Raw genomic sequence first — 16,706 nt, forward strand, 5'->3', positions numbered from 1 at the left:
CTGGAAGCCCGGGTTGGTCAGCAATCCCTCAACAAGACAAGAGCCCTATCTCCCAATAAGCTGTAACTGGTAAATGACAGTCAAAGTTCTGCTGGCAGGGCGGGCTCTGGGCAAGTGTTGGAGACCAGACAAATCATGAAAGCCAATAGTCTTCCACTTTTTGAGAAGTGTGAGGACACCTTAGGTTAAACTCCAACTAAAACACAAGTGTATGGCTGCTTTCACTCAACGCTGATCTATTATTACATTCCCAAACACTGGAATACCTCTTAAGTTCTTCGAATACCTTCCATAAGCAGGACCTTTTCCTCGGAAAACTACAAATCCCAGAAGGCTGCCGGCGCAGCCCAGTGGGCACGCTCACTTTTTCAGAGCCCCGAATTACGCTGTGGGCTCGGGAGCTACAGCGACGCAGCTTGCTCGGAGTGCCAGTTCCAGTTCGATCCGGAGTCTCTACCCCGGACTTGGCAACGCCTCACGGCCTTTACTGAAACTTTGGCCCCAAAGAGCGACAGCGTAGCCTTTAACATTCCCCATCCTGCCCGACTTCCTCCCCTCTAAGGACAACCTCCTCCGGTCACGTGAAATACCTCTCGTGCGCGACTGGTTGCCGAGGTACAGAACCTAAAAGCTACGTTTTGAAAGCTTCCGTGCTGCTGGTTAAATGGCACATTTTGGCTGCTTGCGTCAATCCTTCGCGACTCAGGTGAAACTGGTAGTGCTGAAAGAGGCACCCACCATCCTCAGTTAGGTCACTGGGGGAAATGCCTGGCTTGCCACCGACTACAAGGTAAAAGGTGAGGAAGAATACTGTTTTTTACGTGTTGGCTGTTAACGCTTGTTTGGTAACCTTTGCCACGAGACGAACATTTGGCTTTGTTTCCTCCCGGGCGATGACTGTGGGAGCGAGTGTGTGTTTTTACCTGTGTGTAGGACTAAATGGGGTGGGGAAGACCGCTAGGGCTTGGGGGCGCTTGGCTGAGAAGGAAGGGCAGGGGACGCAGCCCTATCTGAAGGCCAGGTGCGGGTGAGCCAGGTGTGACAGCCACGTGCGAATGTCGCTGCGGGGGCCTTGGAGCCTGGTGATCTTGCTCCCAGTGCTCCCCGCGCTGGGCACCACAGTCGGGAGACGGGACTGAGGTCAATAGCTAGCCCTGGGACTTCGGTGGGTGCACAGAGTTGCTGTGGATGCGCCCTGGCAGAACTAGCGAGCTATTGCGTAGTTCGGTAATGGCGCGGAGGCGCTGGCTACGCTGCGTCTCCTTTTCCTGCTCTGCCTTTCCTTTCCGCCACCACACAGGCTGGTCCGTTGCTGTGAAGTAGCTGGTATGGGCGCGTGGTTCCTGAACCTTGGCTCTTGGCATCACCCGTTTGGCGACACGCGGGGGCAGCGATGCCGAGGTGATGCCAGAGGACTTCAGTCCGACACAATTGGGCGGGATCGTCGTGTAACAACTTGTCTTTCTAACTTACGTTTTTCTTCCTTTCTCTCTTTTTTTCTGTGCTTTGAGTGGCTTACCCCTGCCTGGCCTTTGCTGGGACACATTCTAGAAAATTTCCGTTATTTTACTTACGGCAAGGAGTTTTCACTCCCTGGATACAAGAAAGTGGAGACCTCCTTAAGAATGGGAGAATCCACTAGTTCTGCGATCGGTTTGTAGAATCGGGGAACGGTCACGCAAATGCATGCGGATGCGCTCCTTAACGGTATGCTGTTTTCGCAGCCCTGTTGCCGAGAATTGCAGACGAGGGCTTTGGAAATCCCGTTTCTTTCGCCTTCACTTGAACATATTAAAACATTCACTCCTGTATGAAATCACGAAATAATATTTTTCTAACATGTTTAATGAATTTCAGAAGGTCAAGTTTATAATTGAGCAAAGTGTCAAGAACTAGCTTTTTGGGGTCTGTTTCCAATGTTAGGTATTTTCAGGTATCAGTACAATGGGTTACTAACTTCTCAGGGTCCACCCGCCCCCCCCTGCCCCCCCCCCCCCCCAACTTCTCACTCTCCACACAAGAAAGATGTGCAGGAAAGATCCAGTATGTGCAGCGCTGAAAGCGAAGTCGCAGATTCGACCTAGAAATTCAAAATTGTCACTTTGTGTGGCAGTGATTTTAGAGATCCTTCCCCCAGGGAGAACTCTGATTAAAATTGTAACATAAGTTCTGCTTTATGCTCCTTCGGATGAGGATAGAAAGTGGTTGGATTAGGAACACGGGTTTATTCAGTTAGTGTTTTAAATGACCAGATTAGAAAGGTTAAGGTAATGACCCTTTGTGTTAATAGTTGGACATGAATAGTCTGAAAATGATAGCGTCTCAGCTGATTCATTTTTGTCTACCAACTGTACAGTTCTCTGCTTATGCTTTTCTGGGCATTTTTCTAGTTTTGCTTTCTCATTTAACTGGGATTGAAACGTTAACAGGATAAGGTATTCATTTTGAATTTCTTTTCTTTCTTTTCTTTTTCTTTTCTTTTCTTTTCTTTTCTTTTTTTTCTTTTCTTTCCTTTCCTTTCCTTTCCTTTCCTTTCCTTTCCTTTCCTTTCCTTTCCTTTCCTTTCCTTTCCTTTCCTTTTCTTTCTTTTCTTTTCTTTTCTTTTCTTTTCTTTTCTTTTCTTTTCTTTCTTTTCATTTCAAGTTGGGTGAATATCTGCTATCTGCAGGAGTCACTTTTAGGTACATTCTTTAATTTTTAAGTCACTTTTAGGTACATTCTTTAGTTTTTAAATTTTCTCATTGACTTGGGAAAAAAAATACTTCTCAAGGTAAACCTCTTTTCCTCTTTTTTCCCTTATATTTTCAGGAAGCAGAAATAATGTGTAATTATTCGGTTATTTTTTAAATATTGGGGCAGTTAAAACACAAGTGACTCCCTTGTTCCTCTGTTAAGACGATGGCTTTGATTGGGTTCTGTTATTACAGAATTACCTGTTTTTCCCTTGTTGTGTTTATTAGTGCTTATATATTTGGGGGTTCTGTTAGATGTATGTAAAGTTGTAATTGTTAATTTTTGTGGATTGACATTTTTGTCAAAATATGATGCTTTTGTCTTTTGTAACAATTTTTGCCTGAAGGCCGATTCTCATTTTAGCATTGCCCCTCTACCTTTCCGTTAGTTACTGTTTTTATGAAGTATCCCTTCCCCATGCTTTCATTTTCATACTGTTTGTGTCCTTCTATCTGAGTCTATTGTAGAAAACGGTTAGTTGGACTCTTCATTTTTAAAATCCATGTGTCGTACTTGGCCCCTTAATTAGAGAGTTTACTCCATTTACATTGAACGTAATTACTAACCGGGATGAATTTACTTCTGCTAATTAATTAATTAATTAATTAATTATGCTTTTTATTATTTATTTATTTCTGCTGTGTTTTGTTTGGTATGAGTCTTTTTTCCTTCTGTTACTGCCTTCTTCTGTGTTTGTGTTTTTTTGTAGTGTAGAATTTTTTTCCCTCATTTCTTTTTGTGTATATTGGTTAGTTTTATAGTTGTTTTCTGGGTATTACAATTGGCCCCTTCAGTTTATAACAAATGAATTTGACTTACTACCAAGTTTGTTTCAGTAGTATACTGAAAGTCTGTTCATATACAGTTTTGCCATCTTCTTTGTTGTATTGTCTTAGATTACATCTTTATAGATGGAACATTTTTATTTTTGTTTGTAGTTTGTCTTTTAATCACCTAGGGAAAAAAAGAAGTTAAGAACAGAAATACAGTAATACTGGCTTTTGTGTTTATCTTATGTAGGTACCTTTAGTAGTTTATTGTTTTGTATGGCTTTGACTTGATGTGTAATATCCTTTCATTTCTGTCTCATTTTCAGATGTCTCAAATCTGATCTTCATTTTCATTTTTTGTAGTGTGGGTCTGGTAATAAAGTATTCTCTCCTTCTCTTTTGCTTTGAATTTATTATCTTATTTACTTTTATTGAAGTGTGGTTGATGTACAATATTATATTATTTTCAGGCATACAGCATACTGATTCAACATACTAATACATTATGAAATGATCGGCAAACACAATTACTCCACTTACCATTTGTCACCATCCCCCCAGCTTTTGTTTGTCTGGAGATGTTTAATGCCCTCTTTTGTTTTGAAGGATAGACTTTGAATTTATCGTATCTTAAGTTTGTTGAGCTCCTTGTATGTGTAGATTAATAGTTTTTATCAGATACGAGAAATTTTTCCACTTCCTATTGTCTCTTAGTGGCTGTTATTTTCTTCAAATATTTTTTTCTGCTCTTCTGTATTCACTTCCTCTTTAACTCCCATCATGTGTGTGCTGGTATGCCTACAGGTCTCTTAAGCATGTTGATTCTTTTCATTCTTCTTTCTCACACTTTTTCATACGGTTTCTCACACTGTACCATTTCAGTTGACCTGACTTCCAGTGTACTGATTTTACTGCCTGCTAAAAACTCTGCTGTTGAATCTCTTTTTCATGAGTTTTTCATTTCAGTTACTGTACTTTTTGGGTCTGGAATTTCTGTTTGTGGTTCTTTTTTTGACTTTTATTTACTGATGCTGTTATTTTGTACATACATTGTTCTCCCGATTTAGCACTTTGTCCATATAAATTTTATTTTATTTTTTTATGTTTAGTTTTGAGAGAGAGAGAGAGAGAGAGAGAGACAGAGACAGAGACAGAGACAGACAGACCATGAGCAGGGCAGAGGCAGAGAGAAGGAGACTCAGAATCTGAAGCAGGCACCAGACACCGAGGAGTCAGCCCAGAACCTGACGCGGGGCTTGAACCCATGACCTGAGTTCATGACCTGAGCTGAAGCTGGCCGCTCGACTGACTGAGCCACCCAAGCACCCCACACATTTTATTACTTTTAAAACTTTCTCAGTAACATATTTACACCAGCAGGTAATTCAAAACATGCATGTAATTAGTTCAACACCAAGGTTTCCTAAGGGACATTTTCTCTTACTTTGTTTTATTCCTGTGATTTGCCCATAGTTCCGTGTTTCTTTGCACACATTATAATTTTTTGTTGGCAACTAAATGTGGCGAATGTTACTATCAAACAAAATCAAATTCTGATTTGGTAAGAAGACACCTTATTTAAAGAGACCGGTGCAATATGGAGAACATTCTGATTGTAGAAATCTGAAAGTATCTCAGTCAGAGAGTGGGTTTTCTTTTATTGGGTGGGTAAGCAAGATTAGTAAAAACTTTTTCAGGGGAAATGAGCAAGCAAAGAAAGTGAGCATATGGCATGGTGGGCTGTGTGAATCAGCTCTTACTTGGGGTGACTTCTTAATAGGGGGAAGAATCTGTATTTTAGTGCTTACTCATGGGTAAGCCTGAAATTAGGGGTCTGTGGGATGGAAAGAAGGCTGACTAAACTTTGGTCAAGAGAAGGCAGTGAGTAAGAAATGTGCAGTTGTGAGTACTGAACTGTGGATACCAGAATCTTTCCCCCACTAGCTAGGGTTCTTGCTGCTTGTGATAGATTATAGTTGTTTGTTCAGTTAACTCTTTATGGTTTCTTTATGGAGAGCTGTTTTGCAAAAATAATATATACTTTGTATGGTCCTGGAAGTCATCTGTTTTAGATAATGATATGAAAGATACTTCCTTGAAAGCTGGGAGTGACAAAAACAAAAACCAAACTCAGTCTTTACAAGTGGGTTTCTTTTAGGGAACTCCGTTAACGCTTGGCTAGGCCATTTAAAACTTGTCTTAGCGCGTACTTCCTCCTTGAACATAGCAAGATGTAAAACCTTAGGATCTTTAAGGTCTTTTCTGAGCATATCCTGCTCTTACATATGTCTGGTCTTCTGGATTCCCTGGTATACCTGGAGGCTTTTCAAAGCTCTGTTCCATCTATCTTTCTTCTCCAACCTTCTCATTTTTAGGTTGTTTGCCTTACCTGTTATTCTTAGCCCAGAATGGTGGCTGTGGCTGTTACTACAACTTTGGCACTCGGAGGCTATACCAGCCCAAGGGAGTTCGTTTAGAGAGTAGCAAAATAAAGGCTCCTTTGGAGCCACTGTATGGGTCAAAACCCATCATCAGTGCTCTTAAGAACAAGGTTTCTATTAGCCACTCTGCCACCGGCAGACCACACCAGGAATGCTAGCCGCTTTCAAGCTGTGGTTAGTGTATGTTAGGCAGGTAATTATAAAGTCACTCTGTCCTCTTACAGATATGCAGTAGCTGCTTTCTTCATTTATCCCTCCCCTGGTGGGTGTGTTGATTATATTCCAGACTTCTAAAAAAAAAAAAAAAGTGAATTTGGACAGTTTTGGGGATCTTAATCATTGCCTTAGTGTAGGAATGGTTTTATGGAAAACCTGCCTCATTATTTTCAGTCATGTCCCTCCCTCTTGCATAAGCTTAATTTTGTAAGGTGGTGGTATCCAGATAACACACTTAGTTAATTTTTTTTTTTTTTTTAACTTGGTTAGGTGAAATAGCTCCTAATGAATTATGTATAGTTAGCATACAGTTGTGATTGTCTAGAGTTATCTGTAGACTATCTAGAATTGATACATAATTGTATAATTGACAGGGCAAATGACAGACCTTGCTTCAGGGACGCGTGTTGTTTATGTAAAGTAGAGTTTAAAGTAATGTCCCAAGTAAATTCCTTTTCCTCCTTTTTCTTCTTACCTCTCCTTTTCCCCATGGTCCCAATATGATTATAAGTACCTTTCAGATAATCAAACGGGTGTGACTGTATTTAAAACATCTAAAGCATATACCAATTTAATGTTAGTATTCAGCAGCATTAAAGAGAGTAGATACAGATAGTAGGTGACCTTTAGTATCCATTCAGACCCAGAGGTTATAGTTTTGTGGTTTTATCCATGTCCTAGTTGAATTTATGTTGGTAGTTACGACTGTGTAAATTCTGCTCTTTGATGGAAAAGATTTACCAGATAACCAATGTGGTCTCCCTGTGCTACCACAATACTTTTGTTAATGTTTATGGTCTTGGGAATTGATTTTAATTCTGTTTCCAGAATGCCCCTCCCGTCTTCCCACTTTCCACCGCTTAACCTGCTGTAAGCAATATTTACTTGTTATGATGACATTTTTTCTACTTCTGTAAGGTAGACTGGTGTGGTGGGGAATAAGAGCTTCTAGAATTTATGCCATAGAACATCATTTCTTCTTTAAGAAATGTTGTTGTGTTAACATGTGGTAAGAGAAAAAAATTTCTGAAACCCGTGGGTATATTATCCTGCAGAAGGAACTCCCCACTTATGATTAAGTAGTGTGCTGAGATGGGGAGATTGTTCTGGATTGTTTGGGTAGGTGGGCTCAGTGTAAACACAAGCATCCTTATAATAGGAAAACAGGAGTGTGAGACTCAGAGAAGGAGGTGTGGGCAGGTATCAGAGAGAGATCTGAAGAATCTGCTGCCGACTTTGAAGGTGGAGAAAGGAGTGGTCTCTAGAACTTGGAAAAGGTGTGAAAACAATCTCCTTGAGAGCCTCGAGAAGGAGGCCTGAGAGCTTCTGTTCTTCATAACTGTAAGATGATAAATGTGAATTTTTAATGCATTAGGTTGATAGTAACTTGTTAACAACAGTAATAAGAAGCTAACATAGCATGCATCTTACAGAATCCCTCATTCACAAATTATTACAGTAGTTCCGCAGTGGGCCAGCAGTTTATATTGATCATAGCAAATTTTCTCACAACTCTATAAGGTAGGTACTGTCCATCCAGTTTACAGATGAGGTAACGAGTGTTTAGCTCTCACCATGGCTGCACAGGATGTGGTAAGAGATATGTTAAAATATTGGGCTCTTTTGGCTCTAAGACCATTATCTGTCCCATATGTCTCATGCTGTCTCTTATTAGCACAGTCCTCAGTTGTTAAGGGTATAAAGGGCAAAGCCTTCTTGCTGAGTGTGAGCAAATATTGGTGGCAAGTAAATGAGTAATAGTTTTACTAAATGAAAGTAAATTTAATTAAGGGTGGGATGTGATTAGGAAGTGTCAGAAATCTCGTGAGATCTAGAGACCAGGTGGATTGTGAACCGTCTAGGCTTCATACCTGTGGTTTCACTCATTTGAGCCCCACCTGGACGTTAGATACAGATTTGGAGGTATGGGTGCACTGGAATTCTCGGAAAAAGCACCTCAAAGTGTAACTTAGGTAAATTACAGGTTGACCATTGTTTGAAGTGTGAAGTAGAGAGACCCATTCACTGTAAGTTCTGTTGAAGAAAGTCCACAGTTGTGTGTTAACAAATGCTAAAGTGGTCTGGGAAAGTAGGACAAATAAAAAAAGCATTGATGTTTCAAAATGGCATGATGATTGGTCCACATGGAGCTGGAGAAAGGTGGCTTCAGAAAATTGGGACACAGATGATGCACTTAGCTAACCCACAAAAGTAGAGGACCATCTTATATTTTAGGACTCTCTGGCTTTAAAGATGCTAGTTGTGTGACTCAACCCCTGCCACTCTGCAAAATAGGTCAGGTCCAAGCATATTTCAGTGGACGTTAAAATCTTTGGATTCCTGATTATTTGGCTGCCAATATCAATATAGATTTGTACCTGTATCTCTCAGAGTACAAATAGTCATTGAATTATATATAGTTAGAGCTAGAAGTGGTTTTTAGCTCATCGTAGTTTTAGAGACAAAACCGCCACAGGTATGAAATCTGAAATATATAACCCTCTGTGATTGTTTTAAAAGGCAAAGTACTTAGTCTAATATATACTGTCATTTTAGAATTCGTCTATAAGGAATCTACTAGTATGTATACTACTAGCATGGAGATTATAAAACTAGAAACTCTATAAGACCCTTTTCATAACAGACCGTTTGCCAGACTATTTTGGTCAATTTTGGCTTCTTCAGTGCTGCAGAAAATTAGATTTCTTCATCCCTATATTTAGCACTTATATTTCTTCTCCCAGATGCTTTGCCTGCCAGCAGGAAGTATTTGTAGTAACTCCTACTAAGTTATTTTGTCCATGTATTATTGCCTACCAGAGCTCAATTACCACTTTCAGAAGAACTTACTCTTCAGAATGTGATAGGTCATAATGATAATGCATTTTTATTTGTCCATATCTTTGGTTCTTGTACACGGACAGACTTCTTAAAGTTGCTCATCACCGAGACTGTTCATTATACCTGCCTGGAAAGGATTTCTGAGTATTAAATGAGGGATTATATCACTGTTCCAGATGGTTTAATCAGAGCAGTGAAGAGCAAGGGGAAATGCTTAGGATTCATTTTTCCTCACCTCCTATTTGGATTATCCTGGCTCGGTAATGCCAGTCACTTAAAAAATAAATATAACTTACTTATAAGTTATAGTTGACCAAGAAGGAAGTGGTTGGTCCTGTGGTCCCACGTAGTGCCAGGGCATTTTCCCTAAAATTGGATTTGCCAGATCATTTGTAAGGTACAAATTCTTCTTAGATTATGTTTTTATTCCTGCCATCGTCTTGTGTGTGTCCTTATTTACACCTGAGGGCGGCAGTTCTTAATTTCTTCGGCCTAAGAAGTTATCTAAATATTACTTAATTTTATTTTTAAAACTCCTTAAAAAGCACCAAGGACTCCAGTTTGGAGTCTACAGTGCTACCAAAAAGTTTTAATGGGTCCTGTGAAAACCCAGTGCTGTATTTCATGGTTCAGATGGATCCTATACCTTTCAGTCATCTTGTAATGCCTTGTCATGTGGAAAATACTGAATTCACTGACGTACATTCTTCTTCCAAATGTTGTTGTCCAATATTAGGCAATCATACTTGCTGATATCATTGTCACTCTCAGCAGAAAAGCCATTATGTACTGGGAAGCTGCTGGAGTCATGGTGACTGACTGAAATTATCCAAAATTCTGATTTGCATTTGAAAGTTTGAAGTTTTCCCATTGCGACAAATTCTGTTGTTTATCCTGACGGGCTTATTTCATTCATTTTCTAGAAAATATCGGGCAGATACCCAAATCTGAAAAATCATGGTAACTAGAAACTGTGGAGGGCCAGAGATTTTACTTTACTTGCAAACGGATAACTTGGCAGTATTTTATGAATACGGGGAGAAACCTCGAGACAGAAGAAGAGTTTTTTACAATTGCATTTACCTGAGGGCCCGCATGCACGCACCTGTCTCCTGAGCCTGGTGGTGTAAAGAGAAGCAGATGATGTTTGCATTTCAGAAGAGTAATGCTAGGTTTAGGGGATCTGACTCGTTAATAATGGGCAGTGTGGTGGGAGGAACAGTGCCTGCTCAAGGACGCCCATGTCTTCAGCAGGACTCATGAATGACCTCATTGTCCAAAGGGACTTGGCAAAGATGCGGCGGCATAGGTTAGGATATTGAGGGAGTCTTCGGATGGGCCCAGTGAAACTGCAAGGATCCTTGCAAAGGAAAGACGGGGAGACGGGGAGAGGAGTCGGTGGCGAGGTGGTGGGGGGCGGGGGGGGGGGGGAAGCATTATGCATGAGGCTTAACTTGCTATTACTGGCTTTGAACATGCAAAAAAGGGCCACGAGCCAAAGAACACAGGTAGCCCCCAGAAAAGACAAGGGAATGGATTCTCCCACAGAGCCTCAAGAAGGGATATAAGATAATAAATGAGCCACTGAGTTTGTGGCCCTTTGTTACAGCAGCAACTGGAAACGTAGGCAGTAAGCAAATCTGCCCGTTGCTTTAGAAGTAGATGCCATTCTTATTTTTTTCCCCAGGGCATCCTTGAAAAGATAGTCTGAAACAAAGACAGGAGGTGTGTCGTGTCTCTGCCCACAAGAGAGGCAGAAACACTGTCGTAGGTTCTGGTGAATCTTCTGTTGGGTGCCCATTGGCCACACTTGTTCACTCTGACCAGCATAGCCCAGGACCAGATTTTTCCAGTCTATCTCATAGGATACTATCAACAGGACTCCAAGCATGAGGAAGAGCCCAAGTGGCAGGATTAACTTCAACCCTGCCCTGCTGTAACTGGCTGAGGAAGTCTCATAGACCATCAGAAAGCCGGATGGGGCCCGGTGTTGACCTTTCCACTGGCCTGAGGCATGGCAAGATACACTCACAAGTGGTCCGCAAGAAAGAGGTCTAGGGCAATTTTGTCATCATTAATAACTCTGGCCAGGGAGGTGAGACTCCCTTGAAGCCATTTGTTGATCATTTCAACTAAATTTGTGGACAGATTTCAGACTGCCTTTGGTTCGTGAATGACTTCCATTGTGGGGATAAAACTACCTGCGCTGTGGGCATAAACCCACCTACGTGTGGAGTTAGTTGTTCTCGGGTGGGTTCCTGCAAGGAACCAAAGCTAGCGTCATTTTGGAGAGCACTTCACAGTTGTCTGAGGGCTACATGAGTACTAGTGGTATTTAAACACTTCAGCACTGGGGCGCCTGGGTGGCGCAGTCGGTTAAGCGTCCGACTTCAGCCGGGTCACGATCTCGCGGTCCGTGGGTTCGAGCCCCGCGTCAGGCTCTGGGCTGATGGCTCGGAGCCTGGAGCCTGTTTCCGATTCTGTGTCTCCCTCTCTCTCTGCCCCTCCCCCGTTCATGCTCTGTCTCTCTCTGTCCCAAAAGTAAATAAAAAACGTTGAAAAATATATATATATATAAACACTTCAGCACTTGATGATCTGTTATGACTTAAACACTTGGTGATCCATTATGACCACCGCTAAGATAGACGACGCTTGAGGGACACAAATTAGTGCACAACTTCCGTGAAAGACGAGGTACACATGGTACCTTTGGAAAGAAAGTGTTGTTTATGATTTTGGAGCTTCCCAGGGAGGACTTCAATCAGTGTCCCCAAGTGGCACAAGTTCAGAGTGCTTGACAGCATAACTCCCTAGAGAGCCGGTGAGTCTTAGAGTTTGCAGGTAAGTAATTGAATTATATCCCCTTTTTGAATGGCCTGCCCGAGGCCAGTCCATGACATCGGGAGGATGGCATTTTTCTGCCCCTGGAATGAGCTGGTGATGCCTAAGAGGAAGGAAGGCAGGGCAGACACTCAGTGAGGTACACATGTATTTTATTTGGGAGATGCAGGTTCGGGGACATCCCCTGCTAGCTACATCCATTTAAATTGCAGTCAAATTGTCATGAGCTGTCTGGCTGGAAGGCACATTCAGCAGTGTGTCCAGTCCAAGGAGCTCTTCCTTCCCCCCACCCCCAGCACCCCTTCGCCTAACCCGTTCCTGCCTCAATGCGTACATTTTGGTAACTGCCGCAAAAATATCTCCGGTATTTCCAGGAGATACATCTTTACCTTTTGTCCAGTCATCCCCTACTTGTGGCAGTCCTTTTGTCCAGAAAGGTTAGGTACTTCAGGGCTGAGGTAAGTTGTATAAACGGCACAGAGATGCATTCTCTCCTCTTTGACCGGTGTGGACTATCACCCTAGGGATATCCCTTGGGCATTGTACTCAACAGTGTACGCCATCATCCTTGTGATCGAGGACCACGTCAGTCCCACAAGAGACTCCAGGTAGCTGATGCAACGTTTGAATCCTCTAGGCCCCATTTGGTACCTGGAGAGTGTTCCCCCTGGGTGACTCGGTTTTACTGTCGGGGGAATGAGGCAAGCATCAGCCTAAGAATGCTATGGTCAGGATTCTTTGAATTTCTTCTGCCGCATTGGCCCCGATGATGATTACCCGGGAGGAGACAGAGGGGATGATCCCTTTCTGGGGGCAGCTGCATTCACTGGCCCAACTCGCATTTCCAAGGTGTGTAGATAAGGACAAGGTGGGGAGGTAATATTAGGAACCCAGCATGGAGCCCATTGTGGGGCTTGCACTCATGACCCTGAGATGAAGAAGACCTGCGCTGAGACCAGGAGTTGGAGGCTTAACTGACTGCGCTACCCTGGCACCTGTTGGGAATCTTGTTGAGATGGCTTTTGAGGGGCAGTCCTAACTCCCAGTAATACTACGTGCCTATGGATGATGGGGGAACATGGGTGGTACAAGGCGTACCCGGACCGTCGCTGCATTCTTAGTGGGTCTTTGATAAGGGGTGTGCCACTGTCAGATCACAGGTCATCTGTAGGAGGTGATCACAGGATCGATTAGGGCAAGGGCTTCGTTGCTGTGGTGAGAGTCAGCTGATCAGAGTGGAGTGGCAACCCCACAACCTGAAAAGGAGGTAGCCGTGGGGTACCCGAGACCAGTAGCCCTGGCAATAGTTCAAAGGTCAGCGGTACTCAGACTTCCAGCAGGAGGTACACTCAGTGCCCTGTGTGCTGTGGCCTTCCCAATCTGGAGACAACTGGGTCAACTCTCAGCCTGTGTCACAAGCCTAGCATACAATGGTAACGTCTACATCAGAAACAGAATGTTTTACTTGGTGCCCAGTCTACGATGGTGGTGTACATGTTGCCATGATCCGTGCAGTCAGTGAGCGTAATTCCGCCTGTAGCAAAGGCGGCAGTCTGGGTGGTGCAGGCTTGATCCACAGCTTGCTTTCACTCTCACCATGGGCATCTACGTGAATAACCCAGATGATTCATTTAGTGGGTTTGATTGATTTCCCCATTCCGTGGTGCTAAAGAAGAGGTCCTTAATCTACCAGTCTGTCTTTTTTTTCTAAGTTGAAGACCAAGTAGTGAGCCGTAACAAGTCTTACCGGGGAGAGATAAGGTATAGGCCAGAGCAGCAGAGCAGTAGGAGTTACCTTGAATTCACTCCACCTAACGCAGCAGCCATGTCCATTCTTGGTTCTTCATAATTTGTGCTGAGGCAAAACAGCGAGCACAGCCAGCTGCGGCCATTCGGTTTCATTGTAACCAGGTCACCGGGTACACTGGAGATTTGGAGAGGAAACAGGAATTTGGAGAGCCCCTCTGAATCCCACTGGGCCAGTGGCTTTGCTTCAGGCAACAGACCTCCAGAATGACAACAAACACTTCTTTGTGTAAAGTAGAGGTGGGACTTGGCTGACTAAGTCCTCGAGTCGGCCATTTCAGTTTGTTACATGAAACCTGTTGGGCTTTTCCTACATTGTTAGTCTTAAAAACTGAGTTCACCCACCCCGAAAGGAGAATATCAGGCCAGAGAGTCAGGAGAGCATCTTGGAATAAGTCTTCAGTGTTTGCAGGAGCCCAGGGACAAGATAATTGGTGCTTTTCAAAAGGATACACCGGGTATGTGAGGTAGGCTTGCCCATTGCTTGCCTTATCACAGAGACTTGTAACATAAAGGAGTCATTAGGATTTGTGGACGCCAAAAGCACTTACTTGTGGGTTCCCCAAATGACAGAATCCCCGCTGGCAGCATATTACACTTTATATCCGATGTATACATGTATTTGTAGAGTAATCTGAAGCATACATTCAGATTAGGGCAGCGCAGTATCAGTACATTGAATAAGCCCATGGCTGATTGTCTCACTTCCTTGATCTGTGAAGTGTGCCCCAATTGCAATCAATGGAACAGACTCAGATGGGGGCAGTGACTTCAGTAGCTGTTTCCAAACAGAGACATAAAAGTTTGAGTCCCTCTGTTGTCCACGGTACACCAGCATGCTGGGATGCAGGCGTATGGCCTTTGGCTTCCATTGGGGGATGGGGAATCCTTACTCCCGACCCTAGCCATCCTCCTCCTTAAGGTGGCTAAAGTCAGGGTACACAGGAAGAAATCAGAGGACATGAAGAGGGAGAGGGTGGCCCCCCATCAGTACACAAGACATGTTTCCACTTGCTTTTGAACGGCGTAGCCAGGCTGTTGATAACTTTGCTTTCACACGTTAGCTTTCACTTCTACATGAAGGCCAGACGGATGCCAGAACTTTTAAAAAGCCTATATCATCATCTCATTTCCCAGTTTCTCTCTCCTCTAGCTTGTCTCTCTCTCTCACTTCCTTTTTCCTGATTGTTGTTCCATACACCCAGCCGCTGAAGTTAATACTTGTGGCTGGGATGTTTGTATCCAGAGCATCCTGGGAAGCTACCTCAGTCTTGGGACAGCTCTCCCCAGAGTAAAACAGAGGCAAACTTACGTACACGGTTCTCAGAGACCTGCCAGAAAGGTTGACTGGGACCACGATCCTTTGAAAATAATGTCTGCGTTGTTCCCTCTGGCACTAAGAGTGTGGGCTGCCGCCTCCATGGTCACTGTTGACGTAGGGTATAGGGAATGGTTGGTGGGAAGTTTAAAATCCCACAGTGCTCTCTCCTGCTGCAAGACAGCTGCTTTTTCATTCGCTCAGCCTTCCGTTTGGGTTATAAGTTTTATTTTGTGTTTGTGTTGTAAGTTTTGAGAAGGTCCCAGAGTTCTGCAGAAGTTGATTCTGGTGGATTCTGCCAGCATGTTACTTGCTGGAGGGACAGAGCCTCGGGGTTTTCTATTCTACCATTATGGTAGTCCTTCCCAACTCTTTGCCTCCTTTGATTCTAAATGGCATTGCTATTTTGTAAACAACTGTGAAAGGAGGGGGGAAAAAAACTGTGAAATGATGATGGGCCCACTGATTGTACCACATACGAAAAGTACACAGTGTGTTTAGACATGAGCAATGTAGGATGGAAAACTGTATTCTTATGCACTGCATAGTTCCCCTTCCTTCATTACAGTTGATTTAGCCCCTTCCATGGCCCTTTTTAAAATTTCTTTTTCCCCCTCTTCATTCTTTCTAGTTTGTGAGTGGCACAATGGATGAATCTAGAATTTGCAGGCTAGGGGTGAAAGCAGATAGGTTGTGTGACTCTCAATCGAACGATACTCTTCAGCACCAAGACTCAAATTTTGCTCGCGCAAGTAGCAGGCATTCCTTGCAAGAGGATGAAGACAGTAACTGTGTAAGAAAGAACAGGAATTTGGTGAACCCAGTGTACTGCACGCAAGAGTCAAGAATGGAGCCTCCTGGGCCAGATGGTGGAAGAGATCCTTCTGATGATCAGCAAGATTCACAGTGCAACAGGAACAAAGGAAAAACCTTAGGTAATAATTTCTGCTCAGTGCTTGGACATTTTCACATGCTACTCATTTTACCTAGCCTTTCTGCAGCACAGGTAATGACAGAACATAGTCTGTTTTAAGTCTGTCTTAAGATGTGGTTAGGTGCAAACACACCTCTGTGTTCTTGGAACAGGTTGGCAGTTATAATCAGGATGAGAATATGACAAGGTAGGAAGCCTGGTCATAGGAATCACATTATTTCTCTGCAAATAATCAAGAATTGTTTTTTGGGGGAAAAAGTTTGTGGCCTTTGGGCAGCAGTGCTGTTGTTTTGCCCTGTATTTAACCCTTTAAATGAATGGAGTGGAGTGGAGTGGAGTGGAGTGGAGTGGAGTGGAGTGGAGTGGAGTGGAAATCTGACCAATAATTACTGCGAGAACTCTGTATGTGCTCAGTTTATTTAAAAGACTATTCACTAAAATTTGGAAACGGTGTATGTTTTCTGTGGCGTAGAAGGCAGGCTCACAAGAATGCTTTTCAGGGTGTGCTTTCTCCCTCCTGCTCTGTTAGTTTGACAGGTTAGGGCTTAGAATGTGGTATGTTACATTTGAGGAATAAAATCTAAAACGCCTACTTGGCCTTACGGGTTGCTTCTCAATTTTTAAAATTCCTACTGTATGTAACGTTTACGTGGTTTGATTTGCATGAGTTCTGTACCTGCCTATAACTTGGAATTGTTAAAAATCCGCTTTTGAGCACCCTGTAGGACTTTAACATTACAGGAATATGAGAAGGATTTAAAATTCCTCGCCAACAAGACAGGTGTCTTCAGAACCCATCACTC

The 16,706-nt window shown here is 43.1% G+C and overlaps 1 protein-coding gene across 4 annotated transcripts in view; it reads left to right on the forward strand.

The window, feature by feature from the left end:
* The first annotated feature begins 607 nt into the window (after window positions 1-607).
* Window positions 608-16,706, forward strand: part of LOC131503591 (putative gamma-taxilin 2) — a 52,706-nt gene continuing 36,607 nt past the window's right edge. Inside the window, exons 1-2 of one of the 4 annotated variants that reach the window (XM_058715060.1) lie at window positions 608-797; window positions 15,601-15,904. In XM_058715060.1, coding sequence (XP_058571043.1) covers window positions 15,616-15,904 — 289 coding nt within the window. In that variant the 5' untranslated portion in view covers window positions 608-797; window positions 15,601-15,615. Of the gene's footprint in view, window positions 798-4,625; window positions 4,884-15,600; window positions 15,905-16,706 lie in introns of those variants that run through there. The other 3 variants (XM_058715058.1, XM_058715057.1, XM_058715059.1) reach the window with 3 other exon arrangements.

This window comes from Neofelis nebulosa, assembly GCF_028018385.1.
Source record: "Neofelis nebulosa isolate mNeoNeb1 chromosome Y unlocalized genomic scaffold, mNeoNeb1.pri SUPER_Y_unloc_2, whole genome shotgun sequence".
Taxonomy (NCBI): Eukaryota; Metazoa; Chordata; class Mammalia; order Carnivora; family Felidae; genus Neofelis; species Neofelis nebulosa.